Source organism: Lathamus discolor, chromosome 11 (assembly GCF_037157495.1).
Source record: "Lathamus discolor isolate bLatDis1 chromosome 11, bLatDis1.hap1, whole genome shotgun sequence".
NCBI classification, from domain to species: domain Eukaryota; kingdom Metazoa; phylum Chordata; class Aves; order Psittaciformes; family Psittacidae; genus Lathamus; species Lathamus discolor.
This window is the reverse complement of record NC_088894.1, coordinates 5,704,214-5,727,340: the sequence shown is the minus strand read 5'-3', so window position 1 is coordinate 5,727,340 and position 23,127 is coordinate 5,704,214. Positions and strand designations below refer to the sequence as shown.

The 23,127-nt window shown below is 41.9% G+C and overlaps 2 protein-coding genes across 11 annotated transcripts in view; one reads left to right on the top strand and one right to left on the bottom strand.

Annotated features, from left to right (window-relative positions):
* The window catches only part of SULF2 (sulfatase 2), a 151,909-nt gene extending 131,993 nt beyond the window's left edge, over positions 1-19,916 (top strand). For 7 of the 8 annotated variants that reach the window (XM_065691156.1, XM_065691157.1, XM_065691159.1 and 4 more), the window contains 11 exons: positions 1,725-1,932; positions 8,476-8,719; positions 10,595-10,691; positions 11,586-11,680; positions 13,678-13,737; positions 14,175-14,344; positions 14,777-14,919; positions 15,130-15,253; positions 15,810-15,840; positions 16,102-16,158; positions 17,188-19,916. In XM_065691156.1, coding sequence (XP_065547228.1) covers positions 1,725-1,932; positions 8,476-8,719; positions 10,595-10,691; positions 11,586-11,680; positions 13,678-13,737; positions 14,175-14,344; positions 14,777-14,919; positions 15,130-15,253; positions 15,810-15,840; positions 16,102-16,158; positions 17,188-17,218 — 1,260 coding nt within the window. In that variant the 3' untranslated portion in view covers positions 17,219-19,916. The remainder of the gene's footprint in view (positions 1-1,724; positions 1,933-8,475; positions 8,720-10,594; positions 10,692-11,585; positions 11,681-13,677; positions 13,738-14,174; positions 14,345-14,776; positions 14,920-15,129; positions 15,254-15,809; positions 15,841-16,101; positions 16,159-17,187) is intronic. The other variant, XM_065691162.1, reaches the window with a different exon arrangement.
* The window catches only part of NCOA3 (nuclear receptor coactivator 3), a 66,332-nt gene continuing 62,802 nt past the window's right edge, over positions 19,598-23,127 (bottom strand). For all 3 annotated transcript variants that reach the window (XM_065691150.1, XM_065691151.1, XM_065691152.1), the window contains one exon: positions 19,598-22,827. In XM_065691150.1, coding sequence (XP_065547222.1) covers positions 22,816-22,827 — 12 coding nt within the window. In that variant the 3' untranslated portion in view covers positions 19,598-22,815. The remainder of the gene's footprint in view (positions 22,828-23,127) is intronic.

Below are 23,127 nucleotides of genomic sequence, written 5' to 3'. Positions count from 1 at the left end.
TTAAGCCAGGTTTATCTACATCAGTGCAAAGTTTGGGTCATACAGGAGGTTGAAAACAGTATTTGCACCTAGGAAGCAATTACATCCCTGGAGACCTGACATCCAATTGTTTGAGGAAATAAGTGGACACACCATAAAACTCTGTTCATTTTAAATGAGAGGCTCTCCTGTGGACATAGATAAATCCACTGTAACTGGCCAGTTCACTTGTGACTCCTGTTAAATTCTGTAGTATAAAAGCACAATGATACTATTTTCTTGCTTTGCTGTCATGCAAACAATGGAGTGAACTTCAATGGAAAATGTGGGCTTTGTTGTCTCAGCCTGGGTACACCTCTATGGGAACTGAAGTGACTGCATCTCCCTTGTAGAGCTGCAGGCTGCAGTAAAATGCCATCTCACTTGGGAGCTGTTGCTGTTTTTCCTTCTGTTCTTTTATTTGGAAAATTTTCAATATTCCAGTGAGTCCTGGAGGCACAGACTGAGGATGTTGTAATAGGGGAAAAAGAGGAACGCCTCTCAAGACTCAGCAAAAAGCTCAAGTGTTTCTGAGGCACTCTGTTTAAAGCAGTAGCAACTGATTCTGTAAGGGGGGGATTGCATATCTCAAAGCCTAGCTCTGTAACTAGCAGCATGTTGGTAAATAAAGGACTAGGTGAAATTATTTTGTGATGTATCTGGGAAGTGGGTGGAACTTCTGTGCCAGATTGAAGGTGGCTAAAACTCCCTTGCCCTTGGCACAGCTCTCAGAGCAGCGCACAGGAGCTATAAGCGAGTTACTTCAGGTTTTGAGTAACAGGAGTTGGAGATTAGAGATGAGATTCTCTGTAGTCTTGAGTGGAAGAGGCAGGGGGTTCTCACTTCACAGGTAGCCAGTGCAGCTCACCAGTGTTAGTCAGCCCAAGGGTGTTGGATAGGAAAAGCTGCTAAGAGCAATATGGAGATAAATATGGAGACTCAATATGGAACTAAACTCTCTAATTAGAGACTTCCATAGCTGATCCAGCCATACCAACCCTTCTAAAGGTCAGTGAAGAGAAACAAGCGCTTCTGCAGGGCAGTCCTGTTTCTTGTCTCTTTTATATGGCTGCCTTAGGATGAAGGGAATTATAACCTGGAAGTGACTATTCCTCCTCTTTGATTGTAGAGTGAATCTAAATACCCAACTCAGATCCTTTCCTTTACAGTAAAGGAATCCACAACTTGGATAAAATCATCCCATCACGAGGCATTTGAACCAGGAAAGAGGAGACTCCTCCAAAAAGATTTTCCCTTCTTGCAGAGTATGGGATGGGGCTGATATTAGGTGCAGGCCACAGGCTTGGTTTAATGGCGTAATAGTGACATAGATTCCTGCCAGGCTGACAAACAGGGTAGGCAAGGATTCTTTTCAGACCTGTGGGTAAGGCTTGAACCGCCTGGATTCATGCCACAGTTATTTTTCTGAAAGTTGTCACTTCTGATCGCCGTATTTCTACCTGCAGTACCGATTCTGTTAAGAAATTCCTGCTGTTCTGCCTCCAAGAAACAATCAGGAACAAATGGAAGTGTTGCAAAGAGTTCCTGTTTTGCCTGAAAATGGAAGATTACAAAAAATGTGTTTTGGTAGTAGGTGATAGATGAGCCTCAGCTTACTACAGTGAGGAGTCTCTGATAGATTGCTGGAGCTGGCCATTAGACAAAGCACAGTTGGGACAGTTTTAATGACCAAATTTTTCTTCCAGAAATGGCAGTGTGTGGAAGATGCCAGTGGAAAGCTCAAGCTACACAAGTGCAAGGGAATGGCGAACTTGGCAGCTGCCAGCAACAGCAAAGGCACCTCCAATATTTTGCCCAAGTATTACAGCAGGAATAGTGAAGATTGCAACTGCGAAGAGAACGAATACAAGCTGAGCCACATCGGACGGAGAAAGAAACTCTTCTCCAAGAAAAGTAAGTGACCCACTGTATCTTCTGCCTCTGCCTTAGAAAACTTAGGAGTTTGTTCACTAGCACATGTAATTGTCCTGGTTTTCATAGGCATTGAATTCTATCAACATATTTACTGTGTAAGTTTGAAAGAGTGTGTCTCATATTGGATGATTAGATTTGAAAATATCCCTTTATGTAGGAAGGAGGAGTGTTTTGAACCAAAATAGGGTTCTGTATTTACGTCTTTCAAAGCTGGTGAATGCAGTACACACACTGAAATGGCAAGTAGCCCATTGTTACATAGGCCATGAAACATGAACGGTGTTTTACAGCAGATAGCAGATTTCAGTAGCTACTGCAAGGCTTGGAGCTGTTACTGCAGTAATTTATTTTTTAATAAGGATGCGTGTGCTTTGTCACAGAAGCTGCTTGCTCCTAAAATCCTTTCCTTTTGCTCAGTCAGCAGAGACAAGGCTGACTTTTAACCAGCGATCACGTCCAAAGGGGATGACTGTTTCTAGTTTCCTTGGCACAGATTAGGTGCTTTTTCAGAAAGCCCATTTCACTGGCTCTGGGTTAAACCTTAGTCAGGCTAACATCTATATTTGAAGTACGTAGTCTAATTATAGACTAAAGAGGCAAACGGCAGCACAGAATTATTATTCACTTGTAATACTTCTTTCTTCTCACTCCACAAATACAGAGCCTTAATTATTTAGCAGATTAGTCTTTCTGTATAATGACCTGGCACAAGCTTCAAACAGAGAGTTTAAATTGATTTTCTCCCATTATATTTGCCTTGCAAGCTGATTAGTACCTACTAAGCTAATTTTTAGTTGAAAAAAAAAAATTATTGGTTCCAGGATGTGAAATTACTCAACTGTACTTGGGGTTTAACTGCGTGGCCCAGCAGACAATCTTTAAGTAACACTAGAACTTGCAGTTCAATTAACTCTTTTTATTTTTAAGTCACGGAGAAGAAAGTTGGGTCATGGGGAGGCAAATAACGTAAGTAGATCGAAGGCACTTAAATGAGAAGAGGAAAACAATTTAAGTGAGGGTAACATAATGCTATCTGATAATACTTAACACTTAAGTATGTTTCATCAGTGCTTCCTAAACATTAACTAATTTTCACAACATCCACGGGAGGTGGTTAAGTGTATAATTAAATTTAGTTTATGTATGAAGGGAGGCTGAGATAAAAAAGTGGAGGTTGCTGCCTCTAGCAGAGGAATCAGTGATGTTTATTTCCCCATATTCTGCTCAGAAGAGGCAGAGTTTGTACTACACCCTTCAGCTCATGGAACTGTAAGGCATGAACTGAAGCAGCATAAGAGAGGGTCCTGTCAATCATGTTCCCATGGCTTGTGTTTTGTGTGAGTAAAATAATACACTCCACAGATGCTTTGGTTTTCCCTCTGCCCCCACCCAGGGTGTGCCATAAAGTGGAAGGAGTTAGCTTTGACCTGTTGACAAACACTCTTTGATTTGGTGTTGGCTGTTCTTCCACATGCACTTACCTAATAAATAACATGTTGAATGGAAATGAGCACAAAGCAAGACAAGTCAAGGTACCATACCAAGGCTTTTCTGTACAGCTTACCGAGAATGGTGGCTCGCTGGCTTGTGAATGGCAAGAGGGGGACTTGGTTACTCATAATGTATATTTGGATTTTTATGACCCATTCCATGAGATCTGTGATGAAGTGCAGCTGTGCTGGGTTGCGTTGTTCTGAGGGCATCTTTGGAGTTGGCTACTCAGAATTTGGTGGGTGCTTGGGATTAGACTGCAGACATATTTGAGTGCTGGTAAATGCTGTTCATCAGGTTGAACAATAGCCAAACAGAAACCAGAAGTTTCAGACTGGGTTAGGGTCACATCCACATTAATGCTTTACCTCACAGCAATAGGAAACACCCTGATCGCTCCCTTCTGTCATGCACAATAGAGATGGATTTGCAGAGAGCAATTTTGATGGATTCTAATCTACAGTCATTTGCAGAAAGCTAAATTGGATGCCTTGCTTCTAGGGTGCATCCAGTGTGTTACAAACCCTAATGGGGGTATGAGGATTGGTCTTTCAGAAAGATTAAAACCAGTCATGTGTAGTGAGAATGCGTGGTCTTAAGACCAGACTAAATTGCTGATAGAGGGGCTGGAACACCAAATGTTTTGATAAAATAATTACTTTCTAATGCAAGGATGGTGTAGACCCATTGTCAGGTGCTCGGGCGCATTTAGTAGGCAAAAGTGTTTTCTAAATTGAGTAAAGCCAGTTGCAGCACAGGGTCAGGGCCTGCAGTTTGGGCCATATACAGGTCCACAACTCGCCTGCAAAGCTTTAACATGCTAGAAGCACATAAGCATTGGTGTTTGGTGTATCTGGATTTAGGTGTCAGGAATTTTTGCATCTCTGTATCCTCTTTATTTTTTTACTGTTTTTATTTTTAGAAGAAAGATGAAACAAAGCTTTGCAGTAGGAAGCAAGGTTAAAGTAATAGCTCATAAAGTCTTTGGCTGTGTTATGGTCTGTTACGTTTTTCTTGCTATGGATTTAATCTCATCCAGTGATGAACAAGTGCATGTGATTAAAGAAGTTATTAAGTTGCATGTAAAGAAATGATGATAGGCCACACAGATTTGTAAACAACAAACAGAAGTGTGTACAAAGGGGCTAGTGCATCCTTATTCCAGTTTTCATGTCATTCTTTTTTCTTTTGAGGTGGTCTCAATGCTGGAACAAAATGACCTTCTTTGTCATTAAAAAGAAAAGAACATCAGTTACTTTAAAGATAATGCGTTTGAAGTGTAATTTTTAATGGCACTTGTGAGAAATTGGATGTAAGAAAGTGGTTTTGGGGTTGCTTTTTTTTCCTCTTTGAAATTTCTAAAGACAAAGCTTCAGAATAAGATTTGTAGAGATCCTGAGGTACATAATGGCCAAGAAAATACCTCTGAGCCTTCATCAGTCTTCCTAGATCCAGAGATATTTCCAAAACTTTGACTCCAAAGTGTCTGATTTTACTTTGGTGCTATATCAGAAAATGCTGCTTGCTACATAATTCTGGAAAACACATAGACGTTACCTGGAGCAGGAATTCGTGAGGCTGGTGGTGGATAGTTTCCTCATGGCACACGTAGAAGCCGCATCCTTGCGTACTGGCTTATTCTGTCGTCATTGTGATGCTGGAAAATACATCAGGTCCAAAATATGTGCACAGAGTAAGTGTCAACAGGGAAGAGCACGAGCTGCCTTCTGCAGCGCTCCTGCTTTGGGGAGAATGCCACACAGTGCTTACAGTAGGCTACAGTCCTCCCAGTTATCCCTGGGAGAATTACCATTTCCACGTGATGTCAGTCTTACATGATTGATTTGGTGGCTGCAAAATAAGTGATAAGGCTTGAGTGAGTTAAATATAGACTCAAAGGCTGGGCATATTTATGTCAGATATAAAATTGATGGTTTTATAATACAAGATTGTGTTGCTTTATTCGGTTGAATAATAATTTTGGATACTGCAGTTTGTGCTTTCTCTAGACAGCGTTGAAACCTGAGATGCTACCGAAAAATAGGGGTTAAAAATCCAGTGTGTTTTTCTCTCTGGACCATGGCAGAGTCTGGCCCAGAGCAGAATGGTTCCTTTGAGGCTCTAGCAAAGACCGGCGTGCTTGTCAGGTGGCCCAAGAAGGCACGACTGGTTGTGGGGGGCACTGAAACATGGCTTGCTCAGGCGTAAATTGCTCCTGACTCAATTCTGAGGATGCAGCTGCTTAGCAGTGCCATCTCTAAGACAGCTGGCTCCTGTAAGAGCAGAGGAAGAGGCATCAGGACTCACAGTTTACCAGAGCCAAGCTTTCATAACTTGAAAAACAGAGTAGAGGTGCTTTTGGCCAAATATTTAAGAGCACCAGATCTGCTTTATTTGTGGCCTGTGTACCCAGGTAATGAATTGGAGAGGAAAACTTAAACCTGGGGGAGGATCGACTAGTAAGTAATTAGAGGCTGGTATTTATGCCTGCAGTGCGCTTTGCAGGTGGGAGAACCCAGCACAGATGACTATTGATTTTATTAAGTATTCTAACCATTTCCTGTGAAAATGATGGAGTTTGGTTCTAACGACAGCTCTGAGTGAGCGTTGTGGGGAGCACGCTGGGATGAGGCGATGCACCAAGCCCTTCCTGACTCACTGGAGCTGCCCCACTCCAGACCAATTTGTTGGTTGGGAGGCTGGGTCGGTTTGGCTGCATGAGAGGAGGAACTCCTGGCTTCGGTTCTGCAGGGACGTGTGTAGACAGCAGTTCCCTGCAGGTACCTGCTGAGGTCCAGCATGCTGGATTGGCCTATTAGACTTGGAGGGAAGGTAAATTGTGAGTTGGCTGAGCCTAACAAGATGAAATGAGGGAACAATTAAAGAAGTGGGAGTTTATACATTGAATATAATTGTTAGGGTGTAGCTTTTTGGAACTTCCTCCTACTTCTGAAAAGATGGGAGTTTCCTTCTCATTTAGTCAAATGTTTCCTGAATGGGTGCCTGAAATAGGGTTGGTCTTTTGGGTTGGTTTTTTTTCCCTTCAGCAGTGACTCACCTGGCTTAATATCAGCAATAAACTCTGAACCACAGGTGGAAAATGTGCAAAGCCAGACAATCCAGCTGGCGTTCCACTTTCTGTGTGTGGCGCTGACAAGAATATAGTGTTTGGACCAAATTCAGGTGGGAGGAGATGTTTATTTCTCTTCCCACAGTCTGCAAAATGGCTTTTGAGACCTTGCGATCTATTCGGAATTAGTGTGAGGCTTCTTGAACAAAGTCACTCTGCATTAATGCCAAAGCATTCCAGTTGACATGAATATGTCTCTTGTCAATGTAGGTTGTTCTACCTCCCATTCCTTTTTGTTTGCTTGTTTTGCTGGGGAGATTATGTCAGAGAGAAAGCTGGCTTTTCTGTGGAGTTCGGGATTGCAAGAAAGGTTGGTCTTTGCAGTTGGCACATTGGTAGAAATTTTCCCCTTACAACTTGGATAAGGAGGTCCTGTCTGGTGGGATGTGTGGTGGGTTTCAGCTCTGTGTAAAGGACAGGTGACTGGAAGCTTCACGGGACTCCATTGTTTCCAGCAATGCCTTAGATGGCTCCAAGCCTCATGTACAGAGCAAAGACCCAGGCACTGGGCAGGGAAAAGTGAGGTGATGGTATTTAATCTGTACTTCTTTGTCAAGCAATGAGGTGATTATGCTTACTGTAATGAGTGACTCGGCAGTCATGGGCAGTGAGCAGGAAATAAGGTCAGAGATGGACCCTGTCATACAGCAGGGGAGTTTAGATATGGGTTTAGACTCCATAACCATATACATTTGCATCACTCCAGACCAAACAGAAGAGGCGCTCTGGGTCAGAGAACTTTGGAAAGCAATGATGGGGAAGAGATGAGTGAGAGAATATCCCGCTGTGTAGTGACAATTCATAGCAAATGTTTCCTTCTGCCTTTGGGCTGCACGTGCAGAGGCAAAGTTGGCAGGAGTGCACAGCACTGGAGGGTGGTGTGTTGTGTAGAGACTGACTGGTTTGCCCATTAGGAACACCCTTATAGAATCATAGAATAGTTAGGGTAGGAAAGGACCTCAAGATCATCCAGTTCCAACCCCCCTGCCACAGGCAGGGACACCTCACACTAAACCATCCCACACAAGGCTTCATCCAACCTGGCCTTGAACACCGCCAGGGATGGAGCACTCACAGCCTCCCTGGGCAACCCATTCCAGTGCCTCACCACCCTAACAGGAAAGAATTTCCTCCTTATATCCAATCTAAACTTCCCCTGTTTCAGTTTTAACCCTGTACCCCTTGTCCTGTCACTACAGTCCCTGACGAAGAGACCCTCCCCAGCACCCCTATAGGCCCCCTTCAGATACTGGAAGGCTGCTCTGAGGTCCCCACGCAGCCTTCTCTTCTCCAGGCTGAACACTTGGAAAGAAAATAATTGGGTGTGGCTAAAAGTAAAGGTTTGGATCTCAATCCCTCCTCAAACAATCAAGCATCTTGCTTTGAAAAATGAGCATAGAATTGGGCAAAGGCTCAGGCCGAACACCGGGAGTACTCGGGGCAACCTCAGGAGAGCGTTGCAGGAATCCTTGTGTGGAGCTTTGCGCGGTGGAGAGGAGAAAACGGAAGAGAGCTGCTCTGTAAGGGTGACCTCAGGCCTTGCAGTCGTGACTGTCGCGGTTACTTGCTAAGGCGTGACTGCCATCTAGTGACTGTGAGGGGAAGAGCAGAGCCTCTGGGAGCGCTCTCGAAGTGGTAAGAGACAAGGACGTTTTCTTTCTCCTCTGCCATCCTTGTGCGTTTGCGTTATACCTGCCCTCATGCCCCAGGGTATGCGTCTAACCCTACAAAAGGTAATGGAGCAGCAGGCTCAGAGGGCAGCTGCAAGAAGCACTATTTGTCATCCAGTTAATTCTGAATGTAACAGTATGGGCTGTTTTTTCCTCCCCAGAACCACAAAGAGGACCAAATTGTAACATGATGCTTCTCCTCTTAATCCCTTCACTTGCTTTTCCATGCAGAATACAAACCAAGCTATGTCCGGAATCGCTCTATTCGTTCTGTATCTGTTGAGCTGGATGGAGCTGTTTATAATGTGGGTTTGGAGGATGGATACCAACCTGTCATACCAAGAAATACCACCAAGAGGCACAGGATGCAGAGGGCTGTTCTTCGTGAGGAGGAAGATAAAGACATGGGGGAGTACAGCGGCACTGGTGGCATTGCAGAGTATGCAGCCCCTAACCTGATAAAAGTGACCCACAGGTGAGTGCACGTGGTGTGTTTCTAAAAGCTTTTGCTGCCTTAGTGGCTGCTTCGCAGAAATGGGTGTGTGAGCTTGTGATCAGCATCTTGTGTCCCTTTTGGATACCCAGTCCAGCTTCTGCAAAATTAGTATTCTCATCTGTACGATAGCTTTCGGCTTTGGTTTAACTTTGTCATGTACAAAGGAGCAGGAAGGTTCCGAAGAGCTAGAGCAGTGCTTTTGTGTCTTCTGCACTTTGGAGACCACAGTGGCTGAGCAATGAGTGCTTCCAGTGAGGACAAGCAAAAGGTGGCAGCAGTTGTGTGTACACTGGTGTGAAACCAGGAAAGGCTTTACCCATGGACCTAATGTGCAGTGGGTCCCCTGGCCTGCCTGAGGAGCAAGGGCTCAGACTGCAGCATGACCTGGTCTCACATCACTGAGACATGAGATTCTTTGTATTTCAGACACCAAATTGATTCTCAGGGATGAAATAGCCTCTTGCAGCTTTCTGCAGGGCAGTACTAGCAAAGGAAAATGTGTATTATGAATGAAGCTGGGGAACCGGGAGCACTGGAAAATGAAACAGATTGAGAGAGAGGTGAGGAAAGTGTCCGGATGCTAATAGCTAAAACCCTTTTGCCCAGTGTGCAAGTCTAGGGGCTAATGTATCTCCAACTGTGCTTTATTGGTTTAGTCACCGTTTCTGCTTGTCATTTATCAGGATATCCACCAATTATTGTTAAATGCATTAAACTGTTTAATGACTTGCTCATGAAAACATGCCCGAGCTGGTTAGCTCTGTGGAAATGGGTGGGTTCCATTTGACTTTGTCAAAGGATTGACAGGGTTAGAGACTCCCTAATACAAGGAAATGCACTGGGGAGATTCTCATCAGAGAACTGGGCCTCTTCCTTACCCCGGCTCTCAGGAGTGTTCAGCACTCAAATCAATAGTTGTGCTTTTCCTCTGGAAGAAGTTAAATTGACTTTTTGCTGCTTTAGTGGGTGAATCCCAAACCCATAGAAGGAGCTGTCAGGAACGTTGTGCGTAATTCATGAGAAGTCCCCGGAACGCTTGAAGGAAAGGCAGCAGTGGGGCAACATGGGTGAGGTGGTGTAAAGAACATAAAGAAATATTGAAAGTGCTCAGCTTTAATTGAAACAAGCATTCAAAATGAGCACATGGTATTTGTTAATTTCTCAGGTAAATCTGTCAAGTGCTTGGTTTTGGGTTGGTTTGTGGGGCTTTTGGGGGTTGCTTGTTTCTTGGTTTTATCACTGTTTGGTTTTGAAAAAATTGTAACTCCTGGATTGCGTTGGAAGTTGGTTAAAAGTAAGGAATGGTCAGAGGATTTCCTGCCTTTGAAGTCAGGAAATATCTTTGAAAAAATTTATCCTTTTTATAGGAAAAAGCAAAATTTCTGTTCCCCCCCTCCCTTCCCTTTCTGGTGCATCTTACGAAGAAGTACTTCATCCTTGCCCCTATCTCTCATCCCCTCTTCACGTAATCATGCCCTGGGAAATTGCTTTGGAATAATGCTTTCAGTGCTTGCTAGTTACTAGGGATTGTTTATGTGGCAGCCTAATGAATAAGCAAGATCTCTGCGCAGCACAATTTCCATACAGGAATTAAGCAGCCAACAGGTCCTGCTGGATAGGAATATTCTCCTTGAATTTTTCTACTTCTGACAAATTTCCATGGCAACTCAACCCCAAACCCCTTCCCTGGCTCACAGCACACCCTGGTTCTCCTGAATGAACATTGGTGTTCTGAATTCCGCATGTCATTTCCAATCTGGCTTCTCAGCTCTCCTGGAGCTGTGTTATTAAACCAGCTGTTCATGTTGTCTGTGTGTAGCCACTATAATAATCAGTTTGCTTTTCCCTGCCAAGGTGCTATATCCTGGAGAATGATACCGTTCAGTGCGACACAGATCTGTACAGGTCACTGCAAGCTTGGAAGGACCATAAACTTCATATTGACCACGAGGTCAGTGGTGTTCACAGCTGCGCCTTTTCAGTGCGGGGTTTTTTAGCCTGCATTTCTACAGGCTGACAGGATCATGTGGACTCTGTGTGTGTCTGGGTGTCTGCCTTTGGGTGTCTTTGTCCCTCCCTGGAACGTTGTGACCTTGCTGGTTGATTTCAGGATAGATAGTTCAGAGATAATGAATTGTTATTACAAGTTTGTGAAGTCAGGATGCTGAGTGGAGGAGAGCGCTGCAGCTGAAGGGAGAGCTGAGACATCTCAGAAGCCTTATGAGATAAATGAGAGACATCTGAAGTGTCTCCATCCTGGGAAAAAATTCATCTGGATCTTTTTCACATCTTATTAGCCCTGCTCCCCAGTGCACCTTCAGCTGCCAAATGGAAGCCCAAGTTAAAGGGAGCTTCATTGGTTTTGGTGCTTTGAGGTTTATTTTGCTTGTTATTTTCTTAACCCTTGCACTTTGGAATGGAATTGGTTGTTTTTAGGCTTGTGAATATGGAGACCCAGAAGATACCTTGCCCTATGAAATCTGCCTGTAAAACTTCATTGACATCTTTGTCATTAATATTTCTCCCCTTGCACAAGTGCTGTAGAGCACAAGAGCAGGAGCCACAGTGGAACCAGCAGTGGCTGCCTGCCTGAGGCTGTGTCTCCCTATGCTCCCAGTGCCATGTTCTGCTGTCACAGCCAGTAATCCCAGCAGCAAAAGGTGCCAAGGAGGCTTCCTCCTGCTGCATTTGCCTTTTGGAAAGGCGGATAATCTGTATGTCAGTGGTGAGAGTCATGGAAGGAGGTGAAGAAGCAGCATTTGGTGACGCAAGAATGGGCTGCAGCAGGTTCGGGTAAGACTGAATGGGGCTGTGTTGGTTTCACTGTGTCTTTACTTTGGTTTAGATTGAAACTTTGCAAAACAAAATAAAAAACCTGAGGGAGGTGAGAGGCCACCTGAAGAAGAAGCGCCCGGAGGAGTGCGATTGTAACAAGATGAGGTATTGTGCACTTCAGAGCCATTATTTGTAGGGTGCAACTCTTTGTCATCACAGGAGAGATTGGAGTCTGTTTTCTTAAGTGGTTGCCTACTTACTACACTCATGTAGTGCTTTTTGGGGAGCTGGAACGCAGCACGAGTACAAAGGCCGCCCCTACCAGGCAGGAGTTTATTTCAAGCTGTGGGTTTGTTCCTGAAATCCTGCTTTCAACAAGGGCAATTTGTCAATATGGAGCAGAGTTAACACAGATCGCTTTTAAAAGAAGGGTGTGTAAAGCATATGGGATAATGGTGTGGGAAGATGGGAGAATTTCTTCTATTTGGATTTTTCAGGGCTGGATGTGTTACCTCCTAGGATGCCACTTCTCTCTGTCATTGGTATAAGAGAACGAGGTTTTGAGCATAGCAGTTAAGTCCTTAGACCTCATACTTTACAGACATGAGGTACATGGTGGTTGTAGTCTCTGTGGATTCTTCCGTACAGCTTCAGCAACAGGTCACTAAAATACGGAGAATGTAATTTTTTGGGTTAGGCCAACCCATACACAGAACCCATGGCAAAAAGGGTTTAAAGTGAAATCAGTAGTATTCTAAATGGCAAATCTCCCAAAAGCTGACATTATCAATCATCTTGTAACCCACTGCTTTCAAAACTGGTATTAACAACTGAGTTTATTTAATGGACACTGTAAAGATGAAGCTATTGTTATGGTGAATGGCTTATAGTAAATTTCAAGAAGGCTGCTACATTTCTCAGGCCCAGTACAGGAAACACTTACATTTGTGCAGAGCGTTGTTAAGGTGAATAATGAAGTTAATAGTTTGAGTTACAGATGTTTAAGTGTTTGCAGAATTGCATTGAATCAGGTTTTAGCATTTAGGATTTGTTAATGGAATAACTGGTGTGTGTGTGAGATAAAAAATTGACTGAAGCCAGTTCTTTAATAATCTTTTGTTAATTTTCTGTACGGATTAAATGTATTCAATCTGCCAGGAGCACTCATAATTTAAAGGATCTTTTTTGTTTTGAAGGGAATTTTAGTCTGACCATTTACTGAGTTCTGATGTTCTCTTTAGAAAATAACATTCACTGACCTTAGTTTGTCTTTGCTGATGTGTGCGGGGAGTGGCTTCGTCAGTCAGAAGGTGGTGCCAGTGACTGAAGCTGCTTTGTCTTTTTTTAACCTTGGAAATTGCTCAGAAAGGAAAGTTCTGCAAAATCTTGTAGGAGTTTCTGCAGACAGAGCCAAACCAGCAGAGCTGCCCAGCTAGGATGGGGATGTCTGCTCACAGCTCCCAAGCTCACAATAGGTCAGACTGTGCTGTTACTGGGACAGTTCCATGTATCTTGTTAAAGTTTTCCTGGAAACTCCAGCTGGTAACAATGGAGGAAAAAACCAACCCTATGAAGTACAGCTGGTATTTAAATTCTTTCATTCAGAGGGAAAATGACATGAAGGTGGTGTGAGCTCGTCATTTTATTCTCCGTACTAATCCGTGACTGTTCAGTTGAGGAAATGTTGTAACTAAATTATAAAGCTATTGCTTTTATCTGCCTCGTGTAGGGAAACAAGAACCAATGACATCGAAAACTGTAGCTGGATTATGTGGACACCTGTTGCAATACAGCATTAGAGCACCAGGTGTCGCTGTGCGCAAATGAGCTAAGGAAAGCAAGCGGCACAAGGCGCAGAAGTGCATGACCCGGTCTAGCCAGGCCGCTTTGTGTTCCTTGAATCACAGAATGGTTGGGGTAGAAGGGAGACTGCAGAGCACGCAGCTCAACCCTCTGCCACGGCCAGGGACACCTTCCACTAGACCAGGTTCCTCAAAGCCACGTCCAGCCTGGCCTTGAACACTTCTTCCAGGGGTGGGGCATAAATTAAAGGGAGAAGTGACACTGGCTTCAGTCTGCTCCAGCTGTACTGTGATGGGGTGGTGCAGACAGGAGCGGTTGCTTTTCTGTTGTTCATCACCCATGCTATTTTTATTTTCCAGTTACCATTCCAAACACAAAAGCAAACTGAGGCACAAGGGATCTAGTCTTCATCCTTTCAAGTAAGTGAAGGTCTGTTCCTTTGAAAGAGGAAATGCAAAGACATTATTACCACGTTGTCTATGCACACCAGTTACCAACTGAGTAAAAGCAGTAGTATTTCATTTCTCTTGTATTAAAAAGAAGAAACACACAAAAACCTGTGAAGGAACATAAGCCCGTGTTGAAATGCTTGTGAATTCTGAGGTAAGTTTCCTGGTGTGGGAAATGCCACAGCACAGATGTCAGACAAACCTATAAGCTTTTTTGGCTTGTTTTTTATCTGTGCCATTGAATTGTGGAGTCATACCCAGAGCCACTTGGAAGCCATTTAATTAAAAACTATTGGTTCATTCTTTCCTTCAGAGCAGCTAATTTTGTTATCTATCTGTCTGCTTCATTATTTTTTGGTGTGTGCAAGCATAACAGAGCTGCATGACCTCCTGTGTCCTGTGTGCAGGAAAGCCCTACAGGAGAAAGACCGGCTGTGGCTGCTTCGAGAGCAGAGGCGGAAGAAGAAGCTGCGCAAACTGCTTAAGAGAATAAAGAACAATGACACCTGCAGCATGCCTGGTCTGACCTGCTTCACCCACGACAACCAGCATTGGCAAACTGCTCCCCTGTGGACATGTAAGGATACTTTAAACTATGTAATGGGTAGGCGGGTACTGCCTAGGCTGGACTATGATGCTAGGCTAGTAGAAGTTACTGGTCTAAGTTCCGTAGCCAAAGCCAGGAAGCCTTCCTCATAGTAAATAGTCTGTCTCAGTGTTAGTGTTATTGTTGCACAAAAGGCAACCAAGTTAAAAAGAAAACCAACTGCTAATAAAAGCCTTAGAGATGATGCTGTGAGCGGGACAATTATGTATAGGATCTCATTGTCTGGAATGCTTCCAGAGAAGCCAGGGGAAGTACATTGCCAGGTGAGGTGTGCACAGAACAAGAAGCTGATGCCAGAAGGCATTCTGTGCTTCAGAGCTTAGGTGTGGGAGGGAGAATAACTGTCTATGAGTAAATACCATAAACGGAAAGGCATCATAAACAGTGCTCTTCAATTTGCAGTGGGCCCTTTCTGTGCCTGTACCAGCGCCAACAACAACACGTACTGGTGCCTGAGGACAATCAACGAGACCCACAACTTCCTGTTTTGTGAATTTGCTACTGGATTTTTGGAGTATTTTGATCTCAATACTGATCCATATCAGGTACCTGATCAGAGAACAGCTCAAGAAATACATTATTGTTCCTTATTGATGATAAATTGAAATGGCATGGTAATGGTGGAGGACATAGCAAAGGCCTAATTAACATAGCATGATTTGGTTTCTCTCCTGTCACGGATAAACCATGTATATTCCATATATGAAAGATACTAGAGAACAACAGTTACTAATGAGAATCCCCATTTATTGCAGCTAATTAATGCAGTGAATACACTAGATAGAGACATTCTCAATCAACTGCATGTCCAGCTCATGGAACTGAGAAGCTGCAAAGGGTATAAACAGTGCAATCCAAGAACCAGGAACATGGATCTGGGTATGTAACTCTCCTAGTACACTTAAAATGGGGCTCTTTCTTACTGTTATGAAACTTCACATCAGTCAAAAGGAGTTTAATATTTATTTATACTGGTAATGTCCTGCTGGGGCTGGTGGCTGCATGCTCACACTTCTGTATTTGTTCACTTTGAGGTAATGTTTCTTAAATTAAGGATGATACTGAAATAGGTTAGTGATGAGTACTGCTGAGATGCAGGGGAAAGAGATGAGGAAGGAACAAAATCCAAGTCCACCAAAGCCCCAAGTATAATTTTTGGTCTTATTTAGTACCTGCAGCAGGTTTGGGCAGTTAAAGACACCACTGAAGGTCATTTACAGAAAAGTTTTCAAGACTCCCTTTTCCAGTTTACAACCTCTTTTGCCTGGAATAAAGGATTAAATGTGAGAATTACCATGTATGGAAGAATTTCTCAAGGCAGGGGATGTTAATCTGTTAATATTCTTAGGTGTGTTGTAAGTTGTACATTACCTGATACTTTACTCTGTTGCGGGCAATGGTTAGTAACGCTGTTTGTTAATTTTTCTTCACCTAGGACTTAAAGATGGAAGCTATGAGCAGTACAGGTATATTAAATTATTATTCTTTAAGTACTACCTTCATGCTAAAAGATTTAGGGGGACACTGCCTGGAACGGCAGTTGGGAGATCTTTCCACCCCAGTTACTTGGAAATACTGGAGCTGTTTCTGTTTCAATGTCACAGCATGTTCTGATCTTTATAGTCAGAATTCAGGCTAAACTCTTCTTTCCTCACTTTCAGACTGTAGTGCTGGTGGGTTTCTTGGTGATGGTTAACTTTTTTCTCCTTTTGCTGCTTGAAAACTAGGCAGTTTCAGCGTCGAAAGTGGCCAGATGTGAAGAGACCATCATCTGCCAAGTCACTGTGAGTTGGGAGCAGTTCACAGAAAGCGTTAGCTTTTACTTACCTACCTTCCCTTCCTTTCTCTCCTTGCATGCAGCATCGCTTTCAACATCATCATCTCTTCTTCTGGAATGCTTAAATGGGAAATCCTCTAACTTGTACAAGTATGGTAGTGCCATCATACAGTCAACTACTGCTGTACAAAACCGCTTGGTGCATGGTCTGGGAGCATCAAGAGCAAGGGTGAATGAGCAAAGGTGGATGGTCAGCTCAAGAATCCAGTTATGATTGTCATTCAAAATTTCAGACCATTATGTTGGTTTTGTCTAAATGCACATTTGCAGCAGCTGCCTCGTGGTGTTTCTCACCATCCAGAAAGAACAAGACTAATTTCTCAGAGAAAGGATCGTGTATTTTCTTGCTATTAATCCAACCACAGCAAAGAGCAAGTGAGAACAGGGAGCAGACTACAAGACAGCTCCGTACCTTTTGTTTTATTCTGACATCATACTAAAATCTAAGTTTGCTTTTTACTCATTTCACTTAACTGCCTTTTAAGATTTGATAATACTCTTTTCAACTTGCCAGAGTCCAAAGGTGAGACACACGTTTAAAGATGTGAAAAACAGTGACCTTTGCCATGCCAGTTACTGTCTCTGAATCTCCTCTTCAAAGGAAGGTTGAACCATCAGCTCTTTAAAAATGAGGTGCTCTCCAATCGGGCAGTGAAAAAAGATGCACAGATACCTCAATAGGCACAGTTCAGCAGTCCCAACCTGCCAGAGAAGATCTGCTCATTTACTGGTAGTATCTTTAGTTGAAGACACCCAAGACTGGCTTTAGAACTAAAAGTCAGAATTAATGAGATACAAGTTTTGTACAGGGTGAAGTTTCAAATACTAGTTGGACTGTTTCTGTGATATACCTGCTGTAAGTTTTAGAAGGGGTCCATAATGTGTTTCAGTTGTTTTTTCCTGCATGGAACCATGACAAATATCTAACTACTTCCTCCTAGAAGGACACTAAATCATGTTCTGTTGTGTTTTTCAGAGGACAGCTGTGGGAAGGATGGGAGGGCTAACCTCCCCCAAGTGCTGCACCTCTGTGAGGATACAGACTGGCCAGAACTTGAGTCCATGTACAGACTAAATGACAATGTGTGTGACTTCAGAGAGAATTACACCATTAACCTGGAGACTGGATAAACTAGATAGAATGTTTGCACTGGTGAGTGAACTAAATACCTGCAGTGAAATGATCGGAAATGCTGTCAGAAATACAGGTCTCTGAAATCCACTATTGTACCTGCTTTTTGCTTTGGATTATACCTCACCTGCTTCACAAGGCGTTTTACTTTGAGATGACACCACTAACACTGATCCAGGAACTGACAGCAAAGGAAACACAGCTACGTCCCCGAGAGGATTCCCGCCCCAGTGTGCAGTTTGCACAGGGATAGCGGATGTACACTTAAGCCACCCTTCAGTTCAACTGTACCAGCAGTTGTCATGAGAGAGAGACTTCAAAGCCAAGTACAACTCTAAAACAACATTTAGAAAACGTGAACACTTTTGCTTCTAACTGGAGATGATGAAAAAGAACTTGGAAGAGAATCAGGAACTGAAGTGAGCAGCACTGAACATTCTCAATACCATAGTATTTCTCAACTTCCCTCTGAGGATACGTTTTAGTTCCACACCTACTTGTACATCCTATTGCCACCTCTAGGAACGTTAGGGAAAGTCTTGACTAACAGGATGCCAGATTTTGGAGGGGTTATGTAAATATTGCTCAATATACTGTTTGAAAAGAAATTCCTTCAGGTTATGAAGAATTTTGTTAATAAAAAAAGAGTGGAATGCCCACACACCAGTTCTCCAAATGCTACTTCATGTCACATAGTGCATTTCAGGATTTCTCCATTTTTAAAGTACTGAAAAATTTCAGTAAATGTACATCTTAAATTTTAATGAACTCGGATTTGTATGAGGTTTTTTTATGTGGTAATATTATATTGTATGTTCAAAACCAAAACAGCTCCTTTGAGAAAGCATTTGCTTGGTAGTGTAACTTTGACATTTATTTTTAAAAAGGCAGCTCCAAGAAGTTCAATACTTGTAGCCAATAAAGAATTATCTAGTTAAGAGTTTAGTCTACAAATCAGTAGATGTTCAGAACAACAGTTACTGTTTAAAGGCTTCTAAAGGGAAAACCCCATCATTTTACTACCGAAGCACAGTGTACAGAGTCTACTTGAGTATTTTCATAAAGATGTTATTAAATATGTTGTAGTACAGGCACTAGAGGTGATATTTGTATATATACATTTTTCATGTTAACCTGCTGTTTTCAAGGCACATGCAGGAGGGAGCTCGTCTGACAGACTCAACCAACTGTGGCCTTCACTCTTAACAAAGAGGTATTTATTTCCAAACCACAGATTTAACTTGCACTTCTAGAAACACCGTGTAAAGATCCACCACCACAGAAATGATTCTGAAACCCTTCCTGGCTTTGCACATCAGGAAATTCAAGTGGGATTACTTCATAAGGGACACAGATCTCTGATACCACACCCCCAGACTAAAATGATACTTGAATTTAGGAACTGAGGAAAAAGCCTCACTCAAAAGGGGTCTTTCATTGGATGTGTCAGACAGTAAAACTAGGCTGGAGCTTCTGTTTTTGTATCACATCTAAGTCAAACACACTTTGCAAAATTTTCTTCCCAGGTTTTGATTTCTTTTTTTTAAGTAATATACAACTGTCTGAATCCAGCCATAGATTTGGTTTCTGTCATGTTACAGATTTTATGGAGTATCAGAAACAGCTGCTAGATTATGAGGTCTATACAAGTTAAAATACTGAATTTAAACTCACCAGAAGAAACAGATTTGCTACTTTACAGAGAGGCATTTGCTGTCTGCCATCCCCTGTGAGTACACAGAGAACAGTGGCTTAGATTAAAACAAATCTGCACTTACCTTTTTGTTGTGTTCAGCCTGTAGTCTGTGACAAGATGAGGGTGTGACTATCGCAGTCCTGCATGGCCAGTGTGGCAGCTTCTGGTAAGCCTGACAAGTTGCCATGTCCCTTATGCAGACCTGAGCCTTGGGCCTTGTAAGGGGGACACAGTGTAGGCTGGTATTTGTGAAAGGTAGGTTCTTACCAAGTTATGGGAAACCTGTAACCTCTTCTCCTCCAGCTCTGCTGAGGACTGACTGCTATTTAAGTTGAAAAAGACATAAATTCCACTTGGTGTCACTGCAACTTCAGTTGCTAAATGGGTCTCATAGATGCAAGGTCCAATTGCCACTCCCTGAGCTCCTACAGTCAACTAGGAATTAAATCATTTGTTGTACCCACCTTTCCTCAGTAATAGCACTGGATTTTCTCTGACCTTTCCAGGATACGGTTATCAGCCATAAAGTATTGACAGTTCAAACACTGCGTCACCAAGTTCCGATTTTAAATAGAAACCTTTATTTACATTATTATTAACATCCAAACACAAAAATCAGAAGAGCAGTAATACCTTACAACCAACTCTTTTATAGATCAGTCCCGTGATTTTCTGTTTTGCAAAATAAAGATACAGATATTTCAAGCAATACTTATCATGTAAACTAAACTTAAATGCAATTCTCAATACTGTATGCCTTCTCCTGAGATTTTTTAAATATTGCTCTCAGAATTCCATGTTTCATCTTGCTGTATTACTGTCATCTGGTAGTCTGCACCAAAATTCTAAAATAAAACGTGTGCTAATTGGTACAACATTCAAATAGTTTTGTCTTATGACTGAAAAATGGTCCTGATTTGCTAACTTTAAAAGCAGTATTTTAGGCCAAGATTCAAAAAATAACACTACACATGAATTCTATAAGAACAAGTTACTGTGACCAAAAGAGTAGCAGAGACGTGTAGCATGACGAGGCAGCACTGACCAGAGGTGGCTGTCCTTGCTACCTGTCCTCTTACTTGTGAGAAATGGTACACAGGTTGGTTTTTAAAAACATTCAGAAAAATCTGCTGCTATCGAACCAATCCAGAATTGGCAGAGATTAAATGTCAACAGCTTTCAAAGTCAGTTTTATTTCCTGCAGTAAGATTTTCAAGCTTGATGTCATATTTAGGATCAGTGCTGCCAAGAAAGATGTCACTGATGCACTTCAGAAATGGCCCTCTCCCCCCTTACTCAAGTTTAAACTAAAAATCTTTGGATTCAGCAAAAAAGTAAGTACTGGAAAGCGCCAACTTTCTAAACACAGATGAGAAAATTATGGTTCTTTCTAATATCAATCAGTCAGGTACCAGTTATACACAGATGTATAAATAGAATCACTCATTTAAAAAGAACTAGAAGGGCAGGATGTATAAATTAGTAGGTAATCTAAGAGCTCACCTGATGAAAGCAACTGGGATTTGTAGTTTCCATCAATATCATGAACAACTACAAAATATAAAGATTGTTCTACTCTGATTTGATATAAAAAGCAAGGGATTGTTGCCTTTCAGCTTCAATAGGCAGCACTTAAAGAGATATGTCCTACGAAATAAGAAAGATAAAAGTTGCTTAAGCTTTTAAAAGTTTTACATTATAAAACACATGAACTGGACTGAAGATTTCAAATAAATACTAACCCTAACCTATATACTCAGTACTAACTGCAGAGACAAGGTTGCATAAAGTAAATCGATTGAATCTACATTCCCTTTGGAACACAACTGGTTGTGTGCTAAGGATGAACTTTTGGAGCATATTTCTAGTTTAAGTTAGTTACTTTGTTAAAATGGAAGATCACTGAATAGTCTGAGCAATAAACCCACCTCTTGCTTACAGGTCCAAGAAGAAGCAATCAAGAACTCAGGTTATTTTACTCACTTAGGAGAAGTCAGCTTTCCATTACAAGAGAACAACAGAAAAAAAGCACCGCACATCTTAAGCATTCCTGGGTCATCCCTCATGGAAGTTGAGAGGTTTGACTTGTTGGAACTGCCTGAAACTGAAAAAACTCCAAAGGGCAATTCGTATCAAGGAACCAAAATAGAGGGATGAGGGGGGATCCTATTAGCAAGTAATAGGAATGCATTTGTAACCAGACTTAAATACTGATACGAGATAAACCTGCTTAGAAAATACATTCATTATGATTGAACAATCCAATGAGGTGCAGATATTTGGTTAAATAAAGCGCAGCTTAATATCTGTATAGGTGTCAGGATGTCATGTATGAACAGGTATTTGCAACAGACAAGCTTTTTCTGAAGAACATTTAGATTTCATTAAAATTGACCAAAAAGGACACAATCCAGATTCATCAACTGAAAAGGCAACATGCTCTAGAAAGACATGACTATCATGACAAGTCAGTACACCTCACAATGCAGAGCCTTTTTTGTCAATTTGCCTTATGTAAGAAGAAATGCAACAAAGTGCTCACAGGTGGAGAAAGCATTTAACAACAGGTCTTTTATAAAAAGCTATGTGTTAAAGATGTACAAATAAATGAAGTGTTGAAGACCAAAGAGGAGAAAGATGTGGGCCAAAGTCACCCAGCTGCAAAGTCATTAAATTTAATTAAAACCAAAGAAAATTCTATTTGGACCTCAACTACACTGAGTTTACAGAAATCAATGTTGTTAAATATTTAGCTTCACGAACTCTGCAAAAATGAGTTAGTGACCTACAAAAGTCATATATATAATACATTATCTTAAAGATCATATTTACAAAATTTATTCACAAAGAGACTGCAAAACTCTGATTCAGACTGCAGTGCCTTGCCTTGAGTTTTCTGAAGTTGTTTTCAAAAGATGAAGGATTATTGCTCTAATTTCCCTACACAGAAAACATGACATTATGCAGTCTTTTCAAATAATTCTTACGAGATTGTGTTTGAGAAGGAACATGAGTACACCTTACCTTCATATTAAGTCCTTATCAAAGATATTGCATTAATCCATTATATAGTCTTTCATAAAGTGCACTCAGCTGCACATCAATATGTAAATATTAGTCACAATTGTGTTTAAATAATTTAAATTTATTACCCTCTCTTTTTACCCCGTGGCTGCAATGGACAGGATTTTGGACTAGGATGTGCCAATTCATGTTGCACCAATACCTTGCTTGGGAAATCCTGACTCAGGGTAAGAGATTAAAAGCAGCATTTATATTCAGGAATTAATATAAGAGTCAAGGCTAGGAACTACATTCTCTGTCAGATACTGTTACTAGAGAAATCAGAAACTTCTTACCACTGTGACTTCTCCAGGCACTTCTGTCCGCCTGTAGTTGGTGAAAGGGCTGTGGGTAGCCACAGTGGCTAGATAAGGTAACCAGGACTCTACCCATCGTATCTAACTCGCCACTGCCTAATTCACAGTTCTAGAGGCAGAGCACCAAAAATATTTATGACCTTCTTTGTACACCACGACATACAGTAACAAGAGACTGCTTCTACTAAAATGCATTTTTTGTAGGGTTGTTTTTTTTGCATTGGGTTCTTTTGTCCCTTGAATGAACTAACTTATGACATCGTGGTGATAAACAGGAAAACCCAGTTGTTTCCGTAAGGCCAGGGTTAGTTGCTGTGAAGAATGCGTAGCTTTGCTCTGTAATACTAGTGCATCATTAATACAGCGCATTCCTGTGTGAAGAGATGGTTCTAGGTGTCAGCAGTATTTCTGTTAAAGAAAAGGAGAAATAATCACCAGAAGAAAAAAAACACCTTTGCTGAAAAAAACTGGTCAACCTAGTGCATTTTGAAGGGGAAAGTGCTGACAGTCAGTTTCTAAGCAGAACAACATTTTAGTGCTGCACTTTGGAGATAAACCCACAGAGAAAAAACACCATCACACAAACCTCCTATATGTGTTGTTTTGAGTACCTTCACTGTATGACACACAGGGTTGGAAAACCTGGTATTTCACCTTTGTTTTCCCCACTTTATCAAAGGTATTTGTTAGATCAAAATCCTCCAATAC